Source organism: Urocampus carinirostris, chromosome 10 (genome assembly GCF_059441175.1).
Source record: "Urocampus carinirostris isolate Australia breed hairy pipefish chromosome 10, RoL_Ucar_1.0, whole genome shotgun sequence".
Taxonomy (NCBI): domain Eukaryota; kingdom Metazoa; phylum Chordata; class Actinopteri; order Syngnathiformes; family Syngnathidae; genus Urocampus; species Urocampus carinirostris.
This window is the reverse complement of record NC_142358.1, coordinates 3,206,262-3,230,054: the sequence shown is the minus strand read 5'-3', so window position 1 is coordinate 3,230,054 and position 23,793 is coordinate 3,206,262. Positions and strand designations below refer to the sequence as shown.

Below are 23,793 nucleotides of genomic sequence, written 5' to 3'. Positions count from 1 at the left end.
CGTCAAACGCCGATTTCCCAAAAAACGAACGTTTTCGATTCCTAACGCGATGTGCTCTCGATTCCACCCAAAAACAACATATTTTAAACGGTCTTACTCTTAAAAAAAAACGTTTCTCTCGTTGCAATGTGCACTTCGCTTCTTCCTTTTTTTTCCTTTTAAAAATGCGCGCACTTTCTCGTTTGCGGCAATTTTCTTCGTATTTTTCTATTTTTTTTTTCTTTTCAGTTACGTGGGCCGATTAAAAGCTAGCTCAAACAAACATATAAGACAAGAAGAATAAGAATATAGGAAAGAATACAAACATTTACACATTAAACATACATAAAACATTTGACAAGACAGAGTGGGCCCACAAAAAATTAGTTTAATTTTAGACCGTGTACACTTTTTTATGAAGCCATGCAGTATACTTAAACCTTATTTTATTTTATATAACCACAGAGGGACCCGTCCTTTTTTTGAAAAAGGACAATGGGAAAAGTGGGGGGTCGTCTCTGTACCCCTCCCCCTAACTTTTCTTTCCCATTCTACCGACCCCACGGCGGGGTTAGTGTCGACATTTTTCCGTCCCGAGGCAATCAATCCAACCGTCTCAAACAAAAAGTTTGAGTATTTAAAATACTTCGTATTTTATTCTGATTCCTTTTGGGTATTTACTTAGCTAAGGTTTTGTAATGGCTTCTCAAGCCCACATATGGCGCCCGTCCAACACTATTGTCTCTCTCTGTGGCCAATTCAACTTTATCTTTTTATAAAAATGGCTTCGTTCTTAGAATTATTCCAAATTTTTATATTAGAAATGCATCTCTTACCGATCACTTCATCCTGGTTCGTTGACGGTGACGCGGACTTTGAAGGGTTTCCTTTGTTCTAGACCACGCGGTAGAATGGATTGTTTTTTTTTTTTTTTTTCAGCTTCAAAATACTACGTACCGTCCCGGTTTCGACATCAAAAATGTTAGGGTTAATATTTTCGTAATAGGTTAAACTGGAGTGATCAGTAAGAGAGGCAAATGTAGTTTTAGAATTTATTCACTGCAGTGGGCAGACGGATTCAAAAAGTCTCACCGTCTCACAAGTTTCCCGCGTTGCAACCGGGTTTTGTTCAAAAGCGTGCGCATGCGCAGAAAGTATCAATGACGTCACACATACGTCTACGGTTCAAAGTTCGCACATGCGCAGTAATAACCAACGACGTCATATATATCTTTCGGTTCAAAAATGGTACAAAACAGCAGAAAACGAGTTGTAATATAAGTCAAGCACATCAGGATTATTTGTAACATAGAAGACAGAGAAATACACAATTAACTAAATATGATTAGCTTTGACAGGCCGCCGACTAGATTTTCCCCCGAAGGCGAAGTAGTCCGCGGTGTATGCTGGGATTTATATACCGGCGTTTCATTTCCTGACCAATGTGTCAATCATCATTTGAATCAGTCACTATTGGCTAAAGTTATTCCGGAGTAAAGGGGGCGGATCCTTTTTATCATTTACAGGCTCGCATAGGCTGAAGGGGCGAAACAAAGCCTGCAATTGGCCGAAAAAGATCAATGTGAATCACACGTTGGGTTGCACTACGGCATAGAGAAAACATTTTTCACTATTCTGTATTTGTAAATATTTTACTCTCCTGGATTTACTACACTCACGGTTGTAAGAAGACCATGGTTACGTATCATTATTGAACGTGAAGGCTGCAAGATAACTCAGGTGAGCTATGCGGTTTTATATTTTCCCCGTGTTTTAGAACGATCTTGATGTTTCTGTGATGAGTCTATTTTTAAACTGAATTCAATTCAAAGTGTTCATTGTCATATGCACAATAAAGAACCCAGTTTCCCTGCACAATAAAATTCTTACTTTGCTGTCCACACAGTTGCCAGCAAAAGATAAAATGGAAACTAAGAAATGTTTGGCATTTCTTGGATCCCAAGACTTTAACCTTCCAAATGGTATTTGGAACGATGCATTTGAGTGATTGGTGACATCGTACAGACACTGTTTCCGTACATGTCTGAGACACGTATTTGCTTCTTTGCAAGCTTTCAGAATGTTAAGGGGGCAATAAGTTTGACTGAACTATCTGACTGTTTTGTCGACGTTCCCATTGTAGCGCCTTATAATCCGGTGCGCTTTATGTATGGAAAATATGGGACCAAAAACTATTTTTTGGGGGTGCGCCCTATAACCCGGTGCGCCTTATAGTGCGGAAAATACGTGTGTATATATATATATATATATATATATATATATATATATATATATATATATATATATATATATATATATATGTATATATATATATATATATATATATATGTATATATATATATATATACCGTAAATTCCGGACTATAAGCCGCTACTTTTTCCCCAAATTTTCAACCCTGCAGCTTATTCAGAGATGCGGCCAATCTATGTAATTCTTTTAACGGCCGCCAGCGGCGCTCGAGTTTGAGAGATAAGATTTAGACGGTGAAATATATGCGCCTAGGAAGATCACAATTTATGAGCGTAAACATATCCACATCGTACAGATGCACAGAATAAGGTTCAAAAGCAAACGAGCACATTGCTGGGGAGTAATGAAGTAAGGGAGCGTGGAACGACGTCATCATGATAAAGATGCATTCCGACATTGAGGATGATAATTTAGACGTCATTACCAAGTAGGATGAAGCGTATGTTCTGCCGCGATTCTAATGATTACGGCATTTATTTTCTTAACAGATTAATTTGCAGGTATGCGAGCGTCTTGTTAGTAGCGTGAGGCTACCTCCCAAAGGCACGGTTTAGGATGAAAGTTATATTATTATTATTAAAGCTTTGAAAACTCTCTCGATGTACCATTTTTCTTTGTAAATATGTGTAATATGTATTTGCAACTGTATATTTTTGTAATGTATTTATTTGTATTTATTTGAGACATTTATTCTGCACGAGCAAATTAAAAAAGAGGGGCGGAGCAAACGCGGGCTGATGGGAAAGTGGAGACCGGTAAAGGTGAGTTTTTGTGGACACGGCGGACAATATATATATTTTTCCCACCCTTACCTTTGGAAGTATACCCTTTTTTTTCTTGGATTACCATAAACAGACACCCAGAATCTGCAGGTCTGCAACAAATTTTAAGTACCTATATCATACATTTAGTTTCAATCGCGGGACTTGAAGTTTGGCTTAGATTAATTTCGTGTTTATTTGATGTGGGTGCATGCGGCTTATATACAGGTGCGGCTTGTGTATGGACAAAATCGGTTTTCCCCTTAAAATGTCATGGGTGCGGCTTGTAATCAGGTGCGCTCTATAGTCCGGAATTTACGGTATATTTATATATATATATATATATATATATATATATATATATATATATATATATATATATATATATATATATCCATCCATTATCTACACCCCTTATCCTTAGTAGGGTCGCGGGGGTGCTGGAGCCCATCCCAGCTATCTTCGGGCAGTGGGTAGGGGACACCCTGAACTGATTGCCAGCCAGTCGCAGGGCACACAGAGACAGACAACTCACTCGCTCATTCACACCTAGGGACCAGCCAATTAACCTGACATGCATGTTTTTGGAATGTGGGAGTAAACCGGGGTGCCCGGAGGAATCCTACGCAAGCACAGGGAGAACATGCAAACTCCACACAGGAAGGTTCGATCTCATGACCTCAGAACTGTGCCGCTGTGCTGCTGTATATATATGTATAAAAGGAAATTCTCAAAGCCGTATGTGTTGTTGGCAAGCCGGTTTGCTTCGTGAATGACACATCACTTATTCAGACTGGAGTGAAGGCGTAGGTGTAAACTGCACGGTCCGCCACTGAAATATAGCCTATCCACCCTTATATATTTTTTAAAATTTTACGGTATATCCAAGCTTTTCATGACAGAGACAACAGCATGGGCTGCTCTCTGCCCTTGCTCAAATAGCCAGTATATGTGGTGTCGTGTAGTACACTCCCCTTCCTGCGGTGTCGCTGTATAACAATGTGCAGCCTTGTACTTGTGCTTGAGAACTACCGGGGAAGAAGTGAAGTAAACACTCTATGAATGTACCGTCCGTGCCTGTCTTGAATCCTACTACAACCCTACTACATACACAACATATTGGCGACGAGGATGACTTGTATCGGAATCTCACAACCTCCTGCTTTGCTTGAAACCTCGGGTGAGCCTACGATGTTGTACATCACTTGGATTCAGATGTTCGAAAATTACCTGCTAGCATTGACTGCAAACGACATGCCGGACAAACGAAAACGCGCACTACTGCTGCACTGTTTAGGCACAGAAGGGCAGAGAATTTTTCTTTCCCTTCCCGACACTGGAACTTCTTACAAATCCGCCTGTGATGCGCTAAAAACTTTCTTTGTACCGAAGATGAATGTCGTGGCTGAGCGTAGCAAGTTCCGTCGGCGTGCTCAGAGACCGGGCGAGACCACTGCTCAGTTCATTGCCCTATTGAGGGACTTAATTACTAACTGTGACTTTGGCACGTTTGCTGATGATATGATTAGGGATCAATTCATTGAGAAGATGTCCTCTTCGAGGATCAGAGAACGCTTGCTGTTGGAAATGGACTTAAAACTTGACAAAGCGATTACTATTGCTACACAGATCGAATCCGCTATGGCAGAAGCTAAGGCTATTGCTCCTGTGCACGTGCCCGACGTCCCTGTGAAGCTTGTGCAACAAAGAGATAAAAGGAATCGGAGCAGTACGCATACACAGCGCTCGAGAGATAAAAGGAATCAACACAAAACCGTTGTGGCTCCAACTCTCATCTAGCAAATGACCACAAATGCTCTGCTAAAAATGCAAAATGCAACCAATGTGAAAAAATTGGACATTTTATTAAAGTGTGCCGCAGCGAAATTCCTACTCGATCAGTGAGAGAAGTTACTGTCCCAGAACTTACTGTGTGTCATGTAGCCTCTACAGCTGCAGTCCCAAAGCGCCTTACGTGTACAGTTGCTCTCCATGCGAATGATGAACAGTCAGTTACTACTGACCTGCTTGTGGACACTGGTTCAGTAGTCTCAATTCTGCCAGAGAGAATTTACAGACATTCATTCATGCACGTGCCTCTCTCAAAGCCTACTGTACGCCTGGTGACCTACATGAAGAAGCCAATTCCAGTGTTGGGCTGTCTTCAACTTACTGCTACATACTGCAACCAGAGTGCACATACTGACTTCTACATAGTTCCTGACGGTACTCCACTACTGGGAATGGACCTGTTCACTGCACTTCGCCTTCACATACAAGATGGGCAGATTGCAACACCTGCCGCATCGGAGATGAGTCACACTGTCAACACTACAAATGCTTTAGGCGTTGCTACAGGTTTTATACACAAGTTAAAGTGCGTGCTGAAGTGCCTCCAGTCCAGCAAAAGCTACGCAGACTCCCATATGCCGTGCGTGACAAGGTGTCGGAGGAGCTGACGAAACTGGAAACGAATACAAAACCGGGATATGAGAATGTTACTGCAGATTGCTTGTCACGTTTGCCTCTCCCCATCACAGACGACCACGAGGAGATGAAGTTGGAGATGGTGGCTGCTGTGTCTCCTGATTTTGCTGCAGACACTGCTGATGAGCTCTCCAGTGCGTGTGAGGAATGTCTGGTGCTACAGAAGGTGCGACACTACATGCAGAAGGGATGGCCTCGTACTGCAAAAGGCCTCGACCCCCTCATCGTGCCATACTTCTGTGTGCAAAATGAGCTTGCCGTGCAGAACAGTGTCATTGTGCGTGGCACTCATCGTGTTGTGATACCACAACAGCTACAGGAAAAAATGATCCAACTTGCTTATACTACACACCAAGGGATCGTCCGCTCAAAACAAAGACTGAGAGACTTGTACTGGTGGCCTGGAATGGATTCTCAGGTTGAGCTCGCCATCAAATCATGCACCACCTGCTTGCAGCATGACAAAACAGCAACCGCACGTACTGCTCCGTTACAGCCTGTACCTACCCCAACTGCTGCCTGGGAAAAGGTTGCTGTGGACATTGTTGGTCCTATTCACTCTGCGCCTGCTGATTGCCGCTTCGCCATCACCCTCATTGACTATTACAGCCGATGGCCTGAGATTGCCTTCTGCTCAAATGTTACTTCTGCCTCTGTTATGACTTTTCTTTCCACTGTGTTTAGCAGCGAAAGTAATCCACAGGAAATTGTTACTGACAATGGCCTTCAGTTCGTGTCGACCGAGTTTGAAGCATTCCTTAGTGACAGGAACATCACACACAGTCGCAGTTCTGTGTACTACCCACAGGCCAACGGTGAAATTGAGCGTTTCAACAGTCTTCAAGGACTGTCTACAAACAGCCAACATCGAAGGTAAACCACTGAAAGCCTTCTTCACTGAGTTTTTACACACTTACAGAGCCACACCACATGCCGTGACTTCAGTATCCCCCGCTGAACTGTTGCATGGTAGACCACTGAATACAAAGCTTCACATTACAGGTCTTCACTCCATGCGCCCCACTGCTGAAAAAAGGCAACATGCTACAAAACATACAAAACAAACAACGGAAGTCAAAACAATACACCGACAAACGTCGCGGTGCAAAATCACCGAGCTTCCAGATTGGCTCTGCGGTTCGCATCCGCAAACCTGGAATCATTGCCAAAGGACACTCAAAGTTCACTAAGCCACTGACAGTGGTAGCCCAAAAGGGTCCAGCCACTTATCTGCTGTCTGATGGAAAGGTGTGGAATGCTTTCCACCTTGCCCATTCTTCCACCTGTGCTGCTGCTTCAGCGCCACAGCCTGCTGATGCTGATGCTTGTCTCCTGCCAAGCAACCAAGGTGCTGAGCCACCTGAACCTGAAACTGAAACTGTGCCCTCACCACATCCCTCTCCGAGTGCACGGAGAATACGACATGCTCCTGCATGGCTTCAAGATTACGTGACTTAAAAAAAAAAAAAAAAAAGACATGATTAATGTTCATTGCTTAAAAAATTGTCATGTTTGTTTATGATGTGATCCTCATACAGTCTGCTTACGTTTACAAGGTTTACACACTTTTGCTTACCGATATTGACAGTATAGTTCCTTACAATATTGCTTACCTTTGATAAATATTTAGTTCTAATCTGGTAATGAATATTGAAATGTATGTTTTCTATAAACTCATACTTACCGAAGAGTTATTGCGTATTTCAGATTAATGCTACTGTTTGTGTCCTATTCTAACAAAAAGGGAATATGTAGTGTCGTGTAATACACTCCCCTTCCTGCGGTGTCGCTGTATACCAATGTGCAGCCTTGTATTTGTGCTTGAGAACTACCGGGGAAGAAGTGAAGTAAACACTCTATGAATGTACCGTCCGTGCCTGTCTTGAATCCTACTACAACCCTACTACATACACAACACTGCCGAGGAATGTCAGGGACTTCGACGTGCCCTCGACCTGGCTGTGGCGCCCAGGAGTCGGTGAGGCACCTTTTTTGTGAGTGCAGCGCTGCCGAGGTCTTGTGGACAATGGCCGACCAACTAGGAAAGTTACCGGACTTGCCAGCAGGGGAGGTCCCTGATGCACAGTACGTGCTTTACGGGGTGAGTCGGTCGAGGAGGTCTCGGAACGACTTTGCCAGGAACTGGCTCACTCTCGCCGCCATCAAGGACGCCATCTGGACCTCCAGAAACCTGCTGGTATGGAGGTGCAGGCAGATCCCCCCCGTGGCTGTGCTCCAAATGGCTGCAGATACCATACAATCTGCGAGCGGCGGGCCTAGGACGCAGCCATAAAGAAGACTCGTCTGCACCCACCCGGAGGGGGGAGCCGGAGCTACACTGTGGGAGTCCCGGCAGCAACGGCCTGGGTTGTGGAACCCAGAAGGGAGAGGACCCACACAGAAGGGAGAGGACCCACACAGAGGACTGGAAGAATGCTGCTTGGGAGGGTGGGATGGCAGAACTATGTCCTTGCACAATAATATTGCCTTTTACACGCTGGTTAACTACTGTTAAAAGAAAATAACTCTGAAATTGTTTAATTGATGTTGAAAATGTCAGGAAAAATTGTTAAAACGTCATATCGTCATGTCATATTGTCAGATATAAAAAAATTGTGAATATGCTTGATGGCTGTTGAGATTGTCGTGTTTGTTTTGCTGCTGTTGGTGTCGGTGGATTTGTTCAGACCGAGGACAATCGACTTTGGCCTGGACGGATCAATTGACACTAACAAAGATGTTATATAATGAAATTGTGAATATGCTTGATTGCTAATAAGATTTTCGAGAAGGGTTGTTCAAACCTCACTTTGTGTTTGCTGTTAAAAACGTCAAATTGGAATATAATATAGTGAATGTGCTTAATTGCTGTTGAGATTGTCATGATTGTTTTCTGTTATTAGTGTCAATAAATTTGTTCAAACCAAAAACACTGCTCTCTGCCCTTTCTCAAATAGCCAGTATTACGCTAGTCCACAAGAACTACCTTGTAATACTTCAATATTATTCTTCATATTATTTTTGTTTTTCTTAAAAGTCTTTTATTGCACATTTATCCTAGAGTCCCATGCCTAATCGCATTGTGAATATGTACACTATATTTAAATGAATGACAAGGAAGAAAATTCTATTCTGGTTGAACAGGAAAAATAAATTGAGCGTTTATTGTAATAGACGAACCTACAAATTAAGTCATTATGTTAATTAAGATGACAGGTCTTTTATCAAAGCTGTTATATATTGTTATACATGATAAAAGGGATTTTGCCGTGTTTTTTTCCCATCCGTTTGTTATAAATGACATTTTGGTTTGAGAAATAGGCTTACCTTTTGGGTGAAGGGGGAGAAAAAATCCAGGGGGAGTGACAGAACTGTGTAAAACTGCATCCAATCCCCCCCTCCTGAGTTTATTTTTTATCCTATTTAATTTAAATCCTAAATGGTCTGCATTTTTACAGTGCTTTTAACATCACTGAAGACCATATCACAAAACTAACAACAATTGGTAGAATTTTGACTGGAAATAAAATCTCTCTCCAATCCAATTGAGCTGGGTTACACAAGCATTCTTTCATCCCCAGCCAACGTGTTTGATTTCCTTCCCAAGTGCATCTGACCAAATTTTACAATTCCTCACAATGCACTACAAAGTCAAAGACGCATACAGTGGCTTGCGAAACTATTTGGCCCCCTTGAACTTTGTGACCTTTTGCCACATTTCAGACTTCAAACATCAAGATACAAAACTGTAATTCATTGTGAAGCATCAACAATAAGTGGAACACAATCATTAAGTACAACACACTTTATTGGATACTTTAAACTTTTTTAACAAATAAAAAACGAAAAAGTGGGTGTGCAAAATTATTCAGCCCCTTTATTTTCAGTGCAGCAAACTCTGTCCAGAAGTTCAGTGAGGATCTCTGAATGATTCAATGTTGATCTAAATGACTAATGATGATAAATGGAATCCACTGTGTGTAATCAAGTCTCTGTATAAATGCACCTGCACTGTGTCTCAGAGGTCTGTTTAAAGCACAGAGAGCATCGTGAAGATCGAAGAACACACCAGGCAGGTCCGAGATACTGTTGTGGAGAAGTTCAAAGCTGGATTTGGATACAAAAAGATTTCCCAAGCTTTAAACATCGCAAGGAGCAATGTGCAAGCAATAATGTTGAAATGGAAGGAGTATCAGACCACTGCAAATCTACCAAGATCGGGCCGTCCTCCTAAACCTTCAGCTCATTCAAGGAGAAAACTCGTCAGAGATGCAGCCAAGAGGCCCATGATCACTCTGGATCAACTGCAAAAGTCTACAGCTGAGGTGGGAGAATCTGTTCATAGGACAACAATCAGTCGTATGTTGCACAAATCTGGTCTTTATGGAACAGTGGCAAGAAGGAAGATTTTTCTTAAAGCTATCCATAAAAATTGTCATTTAAAGTTTGCCACAAGCCACCTGGGAGACACACCAAACATTTGAAAGAAGGTGCTCTGGTCAGATGAGACCAAAATCGAACTTTTTGGCAACAAACAAGACCTTATGTTTGGCGTAAAAGCAGCACAGCTCATCACCATCATCACCATCCCCACAGTTAAACATGGTGGTGGCAGCATTGTCGTTTGGGCCTGCTTTTCTTCAGCAGGGACAGGGAAGATAGTTAAAATTGATGGGAAGAATGATGGAGCCAAATCCAGGAAAATTCTGGAAGAAAACCTGATGGAGTCTGCAAAAGGCCTGAGACTGGGACAGAGATTTGTCTTCCAACAAGACAATGATACATAACATAAAGCAAAAGCTACAATGGAATGGTTCACCAAAAACATATCAAGGTGTTGGAATGGCCAAGTCAAAGTCCAGACCTCAATCAAATTGAGAATCTGTGGAAAGAACTGAAAACTGCTGTTCAGAAACGCTTTCCATCCAACCTCACTGAGCTCAAGCCGTTTTGCAAGGAGGAATGGGCAAAAATATTAGTTTCTCGATGTGCAAAACTGATAGAGACATACCCCAAGCGACTTGCAGCTATAATCGCAGCAAAAGGTGGCGCTGCAAAGTATTAACTCAATGGGGCTGATTAATTTTGCACACCCACTTTTTATTTTTTAATTTTTTAAAAAAGTTTAAGATATCCAATAAAGTGTGTTCCACTTCATGATTGTGTTCCGCTTATTGTTGATGCTTCACAATAAATTACAGTTTTATATCTTGACGTTTGAAGTGTGGCAAAAGGTCACAAAGTTTAAGGGGGCCAAATAGTTTCGCAAGCCACTGTAGGTGAACCAAGCCTAAATAAATGTGGACGCTTCCTTTGTCAATTATTTCCAACCAATCACCCAAAAGGTAAAGAATGTCAGGTTGAAAGTGAGCTAAAGATCCAAATGGCCAATTTTGTGAGGAATGGTGGTCTGTTTGCTCTGGCATAATTTTGACTAGAAAATCTCTAGATTAGAAACTTGAATATCTTCTTCAAACCCAATTGAGCTGAGTCACTAAAGCCTTCTCTCATCTCCAGCCAGTGAGTCCAATTTCTTTCTGGAGGGCAAGTGACCAATTAAGCCATGCATCACAATACGCTACAAAGTCCAAGACTTATAGGAGACCAGTTCCCTAAATAACTTTGGTTGCTTCTTCGTACATCTCAGTACTTTTAAATACATTGTCGTTCTTTTTAGAACTTTTCAGTACTTTTCAGGACTTTTCAATATGAATTAATACTGCTATAACTCCTTCATAATTGTCAGTACACTTAGCACCTTTATACTTTACAAATCTTTTTACATTTTGGCATATTTTGCAGTACTTTTTCATACTTTCCAGTGTTTTTTCATACTAAGTAGTGGGTAATCATACTTTTCAGTACTTTGTCCATACATTTTAGTTAGTTATCATACGTTTCAGAAGCTTTTAACACCTTTTAATACAACAAGAGCTTTTTCATTTTTGCCAGTAAATTATTCCATGTTTTACATATAAATTTTTAGTACTTTTCAGAACTTTTTCATACTTTACGGAACTTTTAATACACTTACATAATTTGCAGTACTTTTGAGCGCTTTTCAGGAGATTTTGTACATTTTCCATACTTTTGAGTACTTTTTTAGAGCCATTTCATACACCTTAAAATGTGTTGTTTTTTAAATTCTACGTTTCCATGCTTTTCATACTTTAAGGCAGTTTTTATAATTTTCAATGCATTTCAGTACTTTTTCTAACATTTCATTTCTTTTTAACACTTTTTAATACGTTTTATACATTAAACTGTAGAACTTAATAATTTTCACTATATTTGTCACATTTTTACCTTTCAGTTTATGTGTTTTCTCAGTACTTTTCATAGTATTTTATATTTATATATTTGATACTTTTCACGAGTTTTTGTACTTTTCTATACTTTTAAGCACTTTTTCTTAACGCCTCATAATTTTCTGTCTTTCTCATTATTTTTTAAAACTTTTTATTGATTTTCATACTTACTTAAATACATCTTTGATGTGATCGGAATCCTTAAAAGAGCTGTCCACGATTTCTACCATGATGATTTCAAAACGCAGGGCTTTCGTAATGGTCTTCATTGCAAAGATTTACTAATGAAAAGATGTGTTAGTTTTCAATGATATTGTAATTGTCTTTGTATATTCTTTGATTGATGTTGTGGGTGACCTGGAGAGTTACGAAAGGCACACACAAATGGTAATTATTAGGATTAAAATGACATTTGGCTTTCATTAAAAGTTCCCATCAGAGATGTCACCCTCTGACATGTGAGGTGTCAAAAGGGGATTTTTGCAATGTCACACATTCAATCGTCGGCACTGTTGAAGAAAATTGTCGTGCATTGTTTACACATTGGCTTTGGGATGTCAGAGTCTTGAGAAACCTGAACCTAGACAAGGTCAAAACTAAAATCATAGTCAATTATTATTTATCATTGTGTTATAAAACACTTACACTGCTAATTGTGAAAGAAATTAAAATAGAAAAGAATAGACTTTATTGTCAACAGTGTTGGGCATGTTACTTTAAAAAAAGTAATTAGTTATAGTTACTCACTACCTCTTCTAAAAAAGTGACTGAGTTAGAAACTAAATTATTGTATAGTAAAAGTAACTGGTGTTAGATTATTAAAACGTGTCACTGAGTATGTTGACACTATCGGATGTTTTTAGCTGTTTTAGTTTTATTATTTAATCAGCAGCACATCATAGTTAGGGGCGGCACGGCAGATAAGTGGTTAGCGTGTCCGTGGGACAGTTCTGAGGTCATGGGTTCAAATCCAGCTACAAACCTTTCTGTGTGGAGCTTGCATGTTCTCCCCGTGCTTGCGTGGGTTTTTTCCGGGAACCCAGGTTTCCTCCCACATTCCAAAGACATGCATGTGTTTAATTTGCCGGTCCAAATTGTCCCTAGGTGTGACTGAGCGAGTGAGTTGTCTGTCCCAGTGTGCCCTGCGACTGGCTGGCAATCAGTTCAGGGTATCCCCTGCCAGATGCCCGGAGATAGTTGGAATGGGCTCCAGCATCCCCGCGACCCTACTGAGGATAAGCGGCGCAGATAATGGATGGATATATATATACATATATACAGTGGATATATATGTATATAAAATATCCACTGTATATATCCATCCATCCATCTGGAGCTGCATGCTGTCATGCAGTTCCCTGGCACTTTTTCAAAAAACGGTGGCCCCAACATACTCGCTCAAGTGAAATGCCCAGCAATGCAAAGCCTGGCAATGCTGGGCCAATATGCTTAAACTTGCTATGCTAAAAACTTGCGTTGTAAAGTACAGAAGAAGTACAAGTATTTTGAAAAAGAAATCATGCAATAATGTTATGAATGTAACGATAGTTCAAGTATTTCTGATTGTGTTTGAAATCACTGTTGTTTTTTGATGTATATGGTAGTTCAAGTATTTTTAATTGATTTTGAAATCACTGTTTTGTGTGGGTTTTTTTTAATGAAGTTTTTTTCTAACTACTTGGTGGTACTAAATAATATACCATTTTAAATAAAGTTCTTAGCGCCTTCTAGTGGTTCTCTGGCCCCTTTTCAACAAACTGCGGTTAAATAATCAGTTAAATAATTTATGTATCGTTCTGCTCTATTGTGTCAACATGCCTACCAATTATTTTCAAATAAGAGTTTGTCCATGTTGACAAATTGAATGTCAGCATTCTTGTTTGACACATTTTTGGGTGCGTTACACGTGGAAAAAACATTTAAAAGCGGCGGTCGTACGACGCATCAGCACCAAACTCACTTGCAAAGTTTCTTTTCCTGCAGATTTCGTGACGCAGCGAAAGATGACATTCACCTCCAGACTCGTCTTCATTATTGGCCTCTTTTGGACCTGCCTAGGTAAGTCAAGAATTGGCCTCAGAAATATCCACTGCTGGATTTTCACCTTTTTTTTGTTCTTTTAGCAACATGTCCGACTGGCTGGGACGAGCATAGCAACCATTGTTACCTATTTTCTTCGGACACGAAGAACTGGTACGATGCGCATGCCTTTTGTAGCTCCAAGGGGGCAAATTTGGCCACCATTTGGACCCAGGATGAACAGGTAATGCTGCACTATACTCCTTATTTGTAATTCTATAATCTCAAATCACAATCACAAATCTTTTTTCATATTTCTGTAGCAAGAGAGAGAGCATTTGGTCTGTTTTTTAAAACACAAAAACAATATTTCGGATAGGGGCGGGCGGCACTTCAGGGCAGTGGTTGGCGCATGCGAGACACAGTTCTGAGGTCATGGGTTCAAATCCAACAACCAGCCTGACTGTGCGGAAGTTTGCATAGTCTCCCCGTGCTCATGCAGGTTTTCTTTGGGAACTACGGTTTCCTTTCACATTCCAAAAAACATGCATGTCAGGTTAATTGGCCGGTCCAAATTGTCCCTTGGTGTGAATGAGCGAGTGAGTTGTCTGTCTCTGTGTGCCCTGCGACATGCTGGCAACCATCTTAGGGTGTCCCCTGAGCACTGCCCGAAAAGATAGCTGGGATGGGCTACAGCACCCACGCGACCCTACTGAGGATAAGCGGTGCAGATAATGGATGGATGTATACCTTATGATGGAAAAGACCCAGAGACTGGCTTTTTATTAAATAGTTAGAAATTTACAGCCGGTCGGGTTAAATCATCCAACCGTCTGGCCATATGTTTGACATGTAGATGTAGATATAGAGGATATGATTATCAATGAATTAATTGAAGGGATGGGATTAATTGTATTGTTTCTCAGCACAGGGATGCTGCTGGAAAGGTGAATTTCCCTGCGGGGATGAATAAAGTATCTATCTATCTATCTATCTATCTATCTATCTATCTATCTATCTATCTATCTATCTATCTATCTATCTATCTATCTATCTATCTATCTATCTATCTATCTATCTATCTATCTATCTATCTATCTATCTATCTATCTATCTATCTATCTATCTATCTATCTATCTATCTATCTATCTATCTATCTATCTATCTAATATTTTTTTTGGCACCGTCCTACCTTTCAGAGCACCACATCATTTTTAGATGGACTTTATTGGGATAAAGAAAGAAAGGAATAAAAAAGGAGGAAAGCAAGGTAAGGAAAAAAGAGATAGAGAATTGAAGGAAGGAAGAAAGACAGCTGAGAAAAAAATAAAAAAGGAAACAAAGAAAGAAAGAAAAAAGAAAGAAAGAAGATAAGCAGAGGAAAGAAAAGACACTTGTGAGAATTTAACTAGCTTCATAGGGCGTGATCTGCAAAAAGCACAATATTAGCCACTAGCGTTTGCAGCTTATTTCATTAAATATTCATACTATAGGGGTACTGTATAGAAAATGTGTCCTTTTGTGCCTGTTGACAATTCAAAATTACTGACAGAGCCATAAGAAAATATTGATTAATTTATCTGATCATATTGCAACACATTTCTTGGGTTTTTAGGAGCTTCAATTAGCTTCACTAGAATATATGCGGTACATGAAAAATTGTCAAAATGTCATCAGTCTGGCCCTCGGCTTGTAGTCAAGTTTTTAATTTCCCCCTCCAAAGATTGATCTGTCAATGATGTTTTTGTTCATCAGCTAGACACCAGTGTAGATCTTAAAAATAATTTTGCTCAAAATTTGCCAATCTGTTGCAGACCTACCTGGAAACACAATCAAGTATCAACACTCACTGGATCGGCCTGAGGCGTGACGACCCCAACAGCCCCTGGATGTGGTCGGACGGGAAGCCCTATTTTGAGTCCCAGTCGTAAGGGTCTTTCCAGGAAACTCGCTTTTGCAACTGTTCCGTGTCAAAGATGATCTTTTTTAGGTTCTGGGCCGCCGGCGAGCCGAACAACTGGCGCGGAAGAGGCGAAAACTGCGTTCAGATGAAAGCTTACAATGGAGGGCGCTGGAACGACGACCTGTGTAGTAGCCAATTTCGCTACATCTGCAAGCGCCCTCTACGTAAGTCCGATAAATGTCTTTTTTCGTGTCTCCCAACGAGGGTTTGTGACCCTACCAACCTACTTTTGATTGCTGTAGCCTTGACAACATGCCCGCAAGGCTGGGAGGAGAACAACAACCACTGCTACTACTTTTCTGCCGAAACAAAGAACTGGAATGAGGCACTTGATTATTGTATCATCAATGGAGCCAACCTGGCAAGCATTTGGAGCCAAGATGAGCAGGTAACTCATGCCCCCCATGCCCAAAAATACTTCTCTTGCTCATGAAACTCCCTGTGCGGGTGAGATGTTAAAACTATGATAAGTTTATAATTTAATGCGGGGTTGGTTTTTTTACATTTTTTGGGCAAAGTCCCATTTCTTGTAATGAAAAATCCAGCAGACAACCAACAGCTGAAAATGTCAAAAAATGCTTACATTAACCCTCTTATTAGAATGGGGGAGCGGCTCCCCATTTGGCAAGGCTTTTTAAATTACCTTAACTCCGCAACCGTTGGGCTAAAAGAGAAAATTCAAACAGTTCCTTGAAGAATAGAAGATGGGCTTTGGCTATAACCCTTGCTTTTAATGAAATTCAATTGGAGTAGTTGTCCAAAAAAACCAAAAGGTAGCAGCAACTTCCCACAATAGATTATTTCTTAGGCATTGGTATCACAGGCATCCAAGAGTTTTATAAGATCCCAAAGTTGTTGAATATCCTTATATTTCCCACCTTTGTATATCTTCTAATTTTATCTCTTGCAGAACTACCTGGCACCACGATCGGCAAGTGGGACCAACTGGATCGGCTTGTGGCGTGAAGACATTTATAGCGCATGGAAGTGGTCAGATGGAACACCGTACATCGCATCCAATGCGTGAGTGAACATTTGTTACAAAAGGCAACAAAGCTACTGAGAACTGAATAATTTGATTCGTTCCTCCTGATCACTTCACAATTTTTGTACCCATGACAACTCTTAGCTAACTGTCAATCACCAGAAATACGACCAAACTGCTCAATTATTAAGTGACCCTACCCTTTGAAAACTTAGGGCCTTTTGACACTCTAATTTGAAAGACAGTTACAAGTTTGAAAGCATATTGGGATATGACATCAGGCTGTGGTATACTGGATGCACGACAGCAGAACCTGACAAAGTCATCAACACAGCCCAAAAAAAATCATGGGATGCTCTCTGTCCAGTCTGGAGGACATTGATTCTAACCTTCCAAACATTAAATTCTGAACACCTGATGTTACAAACCAACACATTTTAAACACGACAGTACTTTGAAACGCGAAACCTTACCCTAGTTTCATACAATAACCATATCTATGTAGCGTGACTCAAAAATCGCAACTCTACTCAACTTGATTGCATCAGCAATAGCTCAAGAAGTAGAGCGGTCATCTTGGAACTAAAATAGGTCGCAGGGTCAATTGCCGGCCCCTCTGAGTTAAATGTGGTAGTGTCCTTGGGCAAGACACTGAACCCTTAAAAACGCAACAGTAACGCAACAGTAACACAGCACTAAAAGCTGCATTGTTTAAAAGCCCTCTGGCAGAACCTACACGTCTCTTAAAACAAGTACTAACATGCTCAGTGTTAGTTCATTTTTCCAGACCCATCATAACCTTAAAACAAGCACACGCGACTTTGAAAAAAATGTTTTGTTTTGGGCAGAAAAATGTATACAGTGCTCATATTTTATTCTCTTTCAGGTTCTGGGCTGACAATGAGCCAAACAACTGGCGCAATAGAGGTGAAAACTGCGTTGAAATGAAGAGTCAGATTGGAGGTCAATGGAATGACGATATATGCAGGAACCGATTCCGCTACATTTGCAAGCGTGCCTTGGGTAAGTAGATTTGAACTAAATTGTCATTGATAACAACGTTGAGAAACATAGTGTGCAACAAGATTAGACATGGCACGCCAAGGTAAAATATGAAATAAAAGATAAAAAAGATTAAAGACTATCAGAATAAATAGTGCTTCGAAAACTGGGTTTAGTTATAAAATGCAATTAGAAAGAATAGTGCATCATAACAACAGTGCAATGAAAAGAAATGCAATAACATTTAGCAGCAAACATAATAAAAAACAAAAAACAAAAGGTAATGTATCCTATTGCTTCTTATTTAAAGCCAAATTGTTTTTTTATTTAATGAATTCCGTCTCTGTCGCTTCTAAATTGGGGTGGCCACCCATGGAGAGCCCATAACCCTTCATCTTTAGGAGTATCAAAGGTGGCATAAAATTGCCCAAAAAGTCGCGACTTGTGAAGCTTGTGTCCAGAAGGGAAAGCAAAATAGACAAGAGAACCGTAATAAATAAAACATTAGCTGAAGAGCTTTGCACCACTGCGTCCATGCGTGCCGCCATTTTAGCATACTATAGCTTATGAATGACCTACATTTCATGTTGACAATATCTGTGTATTGTTTGTTAATGCTACATCGATTGCAACCTGACCATCCATTTTATTAAATTTAAATTTTTAATTTATGTTGTACTTTAATTATTCTCTATAGTATTCTTTATTTTACTGTTTCTTAATGCAACATCTACTGCACCCTGGTCATCCTGGAAGGAGGATTACCTTATGTACGGTCCCTTCTCAAGGTTTCTTCATTTTTCTCATGCTGAGGTTTTTGAGTTTTTCCTTGTCCTCATGTAGGTTTTAGATCAGGGGATGGTGTGATAATAGTCTGTAGTTTGCAGTAGTCTGTGGTCAGTGCAGCCCTTTGAGACCCCTTGTGATTAAGGGTTATATAAATAAACATGACTTGACATGATTTGAATAACGTGTTTTTTTTTTAAAACGAAGAGGTGCTAAATAATACACCCTGTTCCTTTAAATTGAAACTCTGTAGTATATTGTGAAACACAACTCACCAAATGCCCTCTAAAAAGAAATCTGACATGCTGGCTTGAGATGAAAGAAAGTTTTATTGACTCGGTTGTAGTGGGTTTAGAAGGAGATTTAATTTCTATTCTAGTCAAAATGACAATCCACCATGCTACATGGTTTAAATCGGACTCAGTCACTCAATTTTGACTCAATTTAGGGCCCGGTCACACAGCCATTTGCGTCTGTATCGAGGCTGAATCACGGCCAGAAATTTCTGCCTGTGAAGCAGACGCTGTTGGACGCTTTGAGATCGCCATACAGACGAGATATAGCAGTGCTTTACACGCGGTCGGAAATTCACACGCGGTTGGCAGCGCGAAAAAGTTTTGCGCTGCTCAAAACTTTAAGGGCCCGGTCACACAGCCTTTCACGGGCGTATCGAGGCTGAATCACGGCCAGAAATTTCTGCCTGTGAAGCAGACGTTGTTGGACGCTTTGAGATCGCCATACAGACGAGATACAGCAGTGCTTTACACGCGGTCGGAAATTCACACGCGGTTGGCCGCGCGAAAAAGTTTTGCGCTGCTCAAAACTTTAGACCACGTGTTAACCGCGGGCGGCAAAAATGGTACACACGAGGCAATGACGCGGAAATGACGCGGAACGACGTGCTATGGCCGCGGCCAGGGCGTGGTTACACGTGGGTAGGACGCGAAATTTCAGCGGGTAATCGTGGGTGAAGCACGGTCATAGCATGTTCTGCTCCTGTATCGCGGTGTTATTACGTGAAATTAGCGTGTTACGCATGTGACGGTCAAACGCCTTTCTCCGCGTATATACAGCGCGATTTGCCGAGCACACGTCAGTTGTGCTCGAGACGTCAAGGGGTGAACATGGATCCCCGTCACCGTAGTGACCTCGTCTTAATCCATTTTTATTTCTTGACATTTCTTTTCATTTCATAACAAGATAATAAAATAAAAATGAAAAACTATTACAATAATAACATATTGGCTTCTTCGGTGCCATAGCTTGAAATCTTGATCTTCACGGAACTGTGTCTTGAGCGGTTATGATTTCTACAGCCCGGTGTTATGCCGAGAAATGCACCCCTGCCGAGATTTGCATCCCCTCGCTACTACAACCACTTTTACCTCGTTTTATCTCACTTTTAGGGAATGTAATGGCGAACATATAACCAAATCCACTTCGTCTTGCATTTGTTGTACATAAACCATTCCATCTTTGTTTTTGTTGTGAACGTATTAGAATGGTAATGCACACCATATATAAATCACTTTTGAGAACTGTTATGCACTCTACCGTAAAGCTTATTATGCAGAAATAAGCTTTATGGTAGAGTGCATAACAGTTTCAACGAGCGATTTGAATAGAAAAAGGCAAAATAAACATGTTACCTGCTCAAAAGTGATTTGTATACGGCGTGCATTACCGTTCGATTACATTCACAACAAATACAAAGACAGAATGGTTTAAGTTGTATTACATTCCCAATAAATGCAAGATGAAGTGGTTTTGTTTATATGTTCGCCATTAAATTCCCTAAAAGTTAGATAAAACGAGGTAAAAGTGGTTGTAGGAGCGAGGGTATGCAAATCTCGGCAAGGATGCATTTCTCGGCATAACACCGGCTCGGCAGCTTTTATACCCGTGGTCCACACGCGGAAATGACGCGATGAGGGAGCGGAACAGTCGCCGGTGTCTGTTTTGCGGGCATACCACCGATGAACAGCGGGTTGGCCTATTTTGCGCATTTTCCATCGCGGGCAACCTGGGGTAAAAAAAAAATCGCAAAATTTTACCCGCGATACAGACGCAAACGGCTGTGTGACTGGGCCCTAAAGAACACATTTCTGACTGTCTCGTTATCATTCCCCAGCGGTGACCACCTGTCCGGCGGGTTGGACTGAAAACGCCGGCCACTGTTACTTATTTTCAACAAACACAAAGAACTGGAACGATGCACTTTCCTATTGTATCACCAGTGGTGCGAACCTACCTAGCATTTGGAGCCAAACCGAGCAGGTAATCCTTTATTTTCTCTCTGTCACACATGCCAATGTTTTTTAGTTTTTCACTTGTCCTCACTTTCTTGCAGTCCTACCTAGCACAACAATCATTAAGCGGAACTAACTGGATCGGCTTGTGGCGTCAGGATGCGAATGGTAGAGATTGGATGTGGTCTGATGGAAGGTTTTTCATTCATACTTTATCGTGAGTGTGCTTCCAGTGAGAAAACATGACTGACTTTGTATGGCACAAACTATTCGTTTTTCAGAGTGCACCCAAATGCAGGAAAGCATGAAACAAGGCAGGCATGTTTAAATGAGGATTGTATGTGGAGATATGCAGAGAAGATACAAATGCGAAAACATGTGTCAGATTGACAGAATTCAATGAGTTCAAGGTGACTAACAAAAGGGGCTCTGTAGAGGAAAGGATTTGAATAGTGTATAAAGAAAACACACTCGATCAAAGATCAAGGCTGGATGTATACAAATTCTAACTTAATCGCAAAGGAAGCGTCAAGGATTTATGGAGAGCAATCCGACGTTGAAGGTCTGTCCATGTTTTACTGAGCACAACGTGTGCCTAATTAGGCAATCAGTCCCCTTGATTGCTTGGACCTCACATTGTCCTTGATAATAAAATCTAGGATCGAACAAAACAAAAACTAAGTCCCAAAACAATAAAAAAAAAAAGTCCCTGGTCGTCTGTTCTGGCACCGAGGAGGTCCTACGGCCACTTCTGATCCCTCGTTCAGCCGCCATCAGGGAAACAGGAAATAGAGAGGTGTGTTCAAATAAGGATGGTATTTGATAACAAAATCCAGAAACAAACAAAATCCAGGTCTCAAAACAACTAAAAAAGTGTTCAAACCAAAACCAGAAACCCCCCAAAAATCTGACATGGTAATGGAGGTGACCTGACAGCCTATACTGTTGAAGAGGTCAATATAAAGTCCATTTCATTATCCCTGATGAAACAAAGCTGGTCTCTTTCAGGTTCTGGGGTAGCGGTGAGCCAAACAACTGGCGTGGCAGGGGAGAAAACTGCGTTCATCTAAAGAGTCAGATTCAAGGTCAATGGAACGATGATTTGTGCCGCCTCACCTTCCGCTACATATGCAAACGCACCTTAGGTGAGTCCGCTCCACACTTTGTTATTGGTATTAGCATGTCGCTAGGCTTGTTCCCCATGTGAGAAGAAATTATCAGAATGATAATAGTAGACAAATCCATTCAAACATTTTTCTCTGTTACCAACAACACTTGAAAATTATTGCATTTTAGTTTAGTCCTTTCAACGATTAAAAAGTGCTTGAATTCTAGATGAAGTGCTTTTAAATGCTTGAAATTGTTGTCATGTTTGTCAACAAGTCTGCATGAAATTATGATTACACTGCTCTCAGGTGAAATCACTTAGCCCTTGCACTTCTTCCTGTCGGGGGTCGGACTAGTAGATTAAAGAGAAAAAAAAGAGAGATAAAGAAATAAGAGAAAGAGTGAGGGAAAAGAAGAGAGAGGGCGGGACAAAGAAAGAGAGAGAGGGAGGGAGCGTGAAAAACAAAAGAGAAGTTGTGAGAGAGGAAGAAAGAAATCCAAAGAGAAATCCAAAGATAAATAGAAAGACAGAAGGAGAGAAAAAAAAGCGCGAAGGGTAGGAAAAGAGGAAGAGAAACGAGAGAAAAGGAAAAAATGAGGTTAGAGCAAAATAAGTTAAAAAGACACAGATGGAGAAAGAGACAGAGAGTGGGAGAAAAGGTGTGGGAGAGAGAGAGAGAGGGAGAGAGAGAGAGAGAGAGAGAGAGAGAGAGAGAGAGAGAGAGAGAGAGAGAGAGAGAGAGAGAGAGAGAGAGAGAGAGAGAGAGAGAGAGAGAAATAAACACAAGTACAGTGTCTTTGTGAGTGGCACCTGGCTTTGGCAACATCAAGTTGACATATTTCAACCTGCAGCTTGTTTTTCTCTTGCGCTTCTCTTGTCTCGCGGGCCAGATTCAATCCCTTAGTGGGCCTGATCTGGCCCGCGGGCCACCTGTTTGACACCTGTGCTCTAGATTAATGGTAGCTAGCATTCGTTTGCATGGCATCGTCCTATGAAACGTCACCGCCCCCATCAGGTCGCGCCCAATTGGATAGGAGCATGTTACACCTAAACGGGGCACTATGAAATGTGTATTAATGCAAAGATTTGGTATCAATTATAGACAAAAAAATAAGGTAGCGTTTACCAGGGGCAAATTGTAATGGGAATAACTTCCTGCAACTGAAAATGTATACAACATATTGTCATTTTACCCAACTCCTTATATGGAGAGAAATTTGCCTTAAAAACATTTAGTATGTGTATCGGTCAGATTCGCGATGTATTCGCGATTTACCACAAATTGCCAGCAGGTTACAAGTTTGAAGCTGCTGCTTTATATGCCTTATTGACACTTACAAGTGATTCTGGCAATCTCGTGTTACGTTTTTTTGGGGGTGGACCCAAGTGAAGGGTAAGCAGGAACTAAGGCAAGTGTGCTTAAAAAAGGAGGGTATTTATTATTAAAAGCAGGAACAAGACCTTTTTTCTCTTTTGTCACTGCAGCACAGACTGGCTGAGCAGTCGGCCATTCGGGCGTGGAACGACAGAAGACAGTAGCCTAACGGCACTCGAATCCATGATGCAGAAGATGCAAGAAATGTGGCTTTGACTGTGTTCTGTTTTCTCTGTTTGAAAAAAAAAATAAAATGTCTAATCCAACATTTGTCTTTTGTGTTATCTTGTATATAAGGGCATACCTTAATTAGCCTTTAAAGCGGAGTACAGTAGTTAGGTTCAGTAGAACCAAGGAATATGATATTAATCTGTTTTGAGGTGGGCATGGCGCAGGATAGAAGGCTAGGCTAATTAGCTAATGCGTCATGAACCCCATGAACCTCAAACAAAAACAGTAAGATAAAGTCATTTATAGTCACTACATCAAAAGGGGCGG

General features: G+C 40.9%; 1 protein-coding gene across 1 annotated transcript in view; it reads left to right on the top strand.

The window, feature by feature from the left end:
• Positions 1 to 23,501, top strand: part of LOC148357500 (C-type mannose receptor 2-like) — a 41,521-nt gene extending 18,020 nt beyond the window's left edge. The window contains exons 2-12 of the mRNA XM_088346113.1: positions 13,791 to 13,865; positions 13,931 to 14,070; positions 15,642 to 15,754; positions 15,818 to 15,954; positions 16,033 to 16,178; positions 16,701 to 16,813; positions 17,662 to 17,798; positions 20,695 to 20,840; positions 20,914 to 21,029; positions 21,821 to 21,957; positions 23,406 to 23,501. Of these exons, the coding sequence (XP_088202239.1) occupies positions 13,811 to 13,865; positions 13,931 to 14,070; positions 15,642 to 15,754; positions 15,818 to 15,954; positions 16,033 to 16,178; positions 16,701 to 16,813; positions 17,662 to 17,798; positions 20,695 to 20,840; positions 20,914 to 21,029; positions 21,821 to 21,957; positions 23,406 to 23,419 (1,254 nt within the window). The 5' untranslated portion in view covers positions 13,791 to 13,810 and the 3' untranslated portion in view covers positions 23,420 to 23,501. The remainder of the gene's footprint in view (positions 1 to 13,790; positions 13,866 to 13,930; positions 14,071 to 15,641; positions 15,755 to 15,817; positions 15,955 to 16,032; positions 16,179 to 16,700; positions 16,814 to 17,661; positions 17,799 to 20,694; positions 20,841 to 20,913; positions 21,030 to 21,820; positions 21,958 to 23,405) is intronic.
• Positions 23,502 to 23,793: the final 292 nt, after the last annotated feature.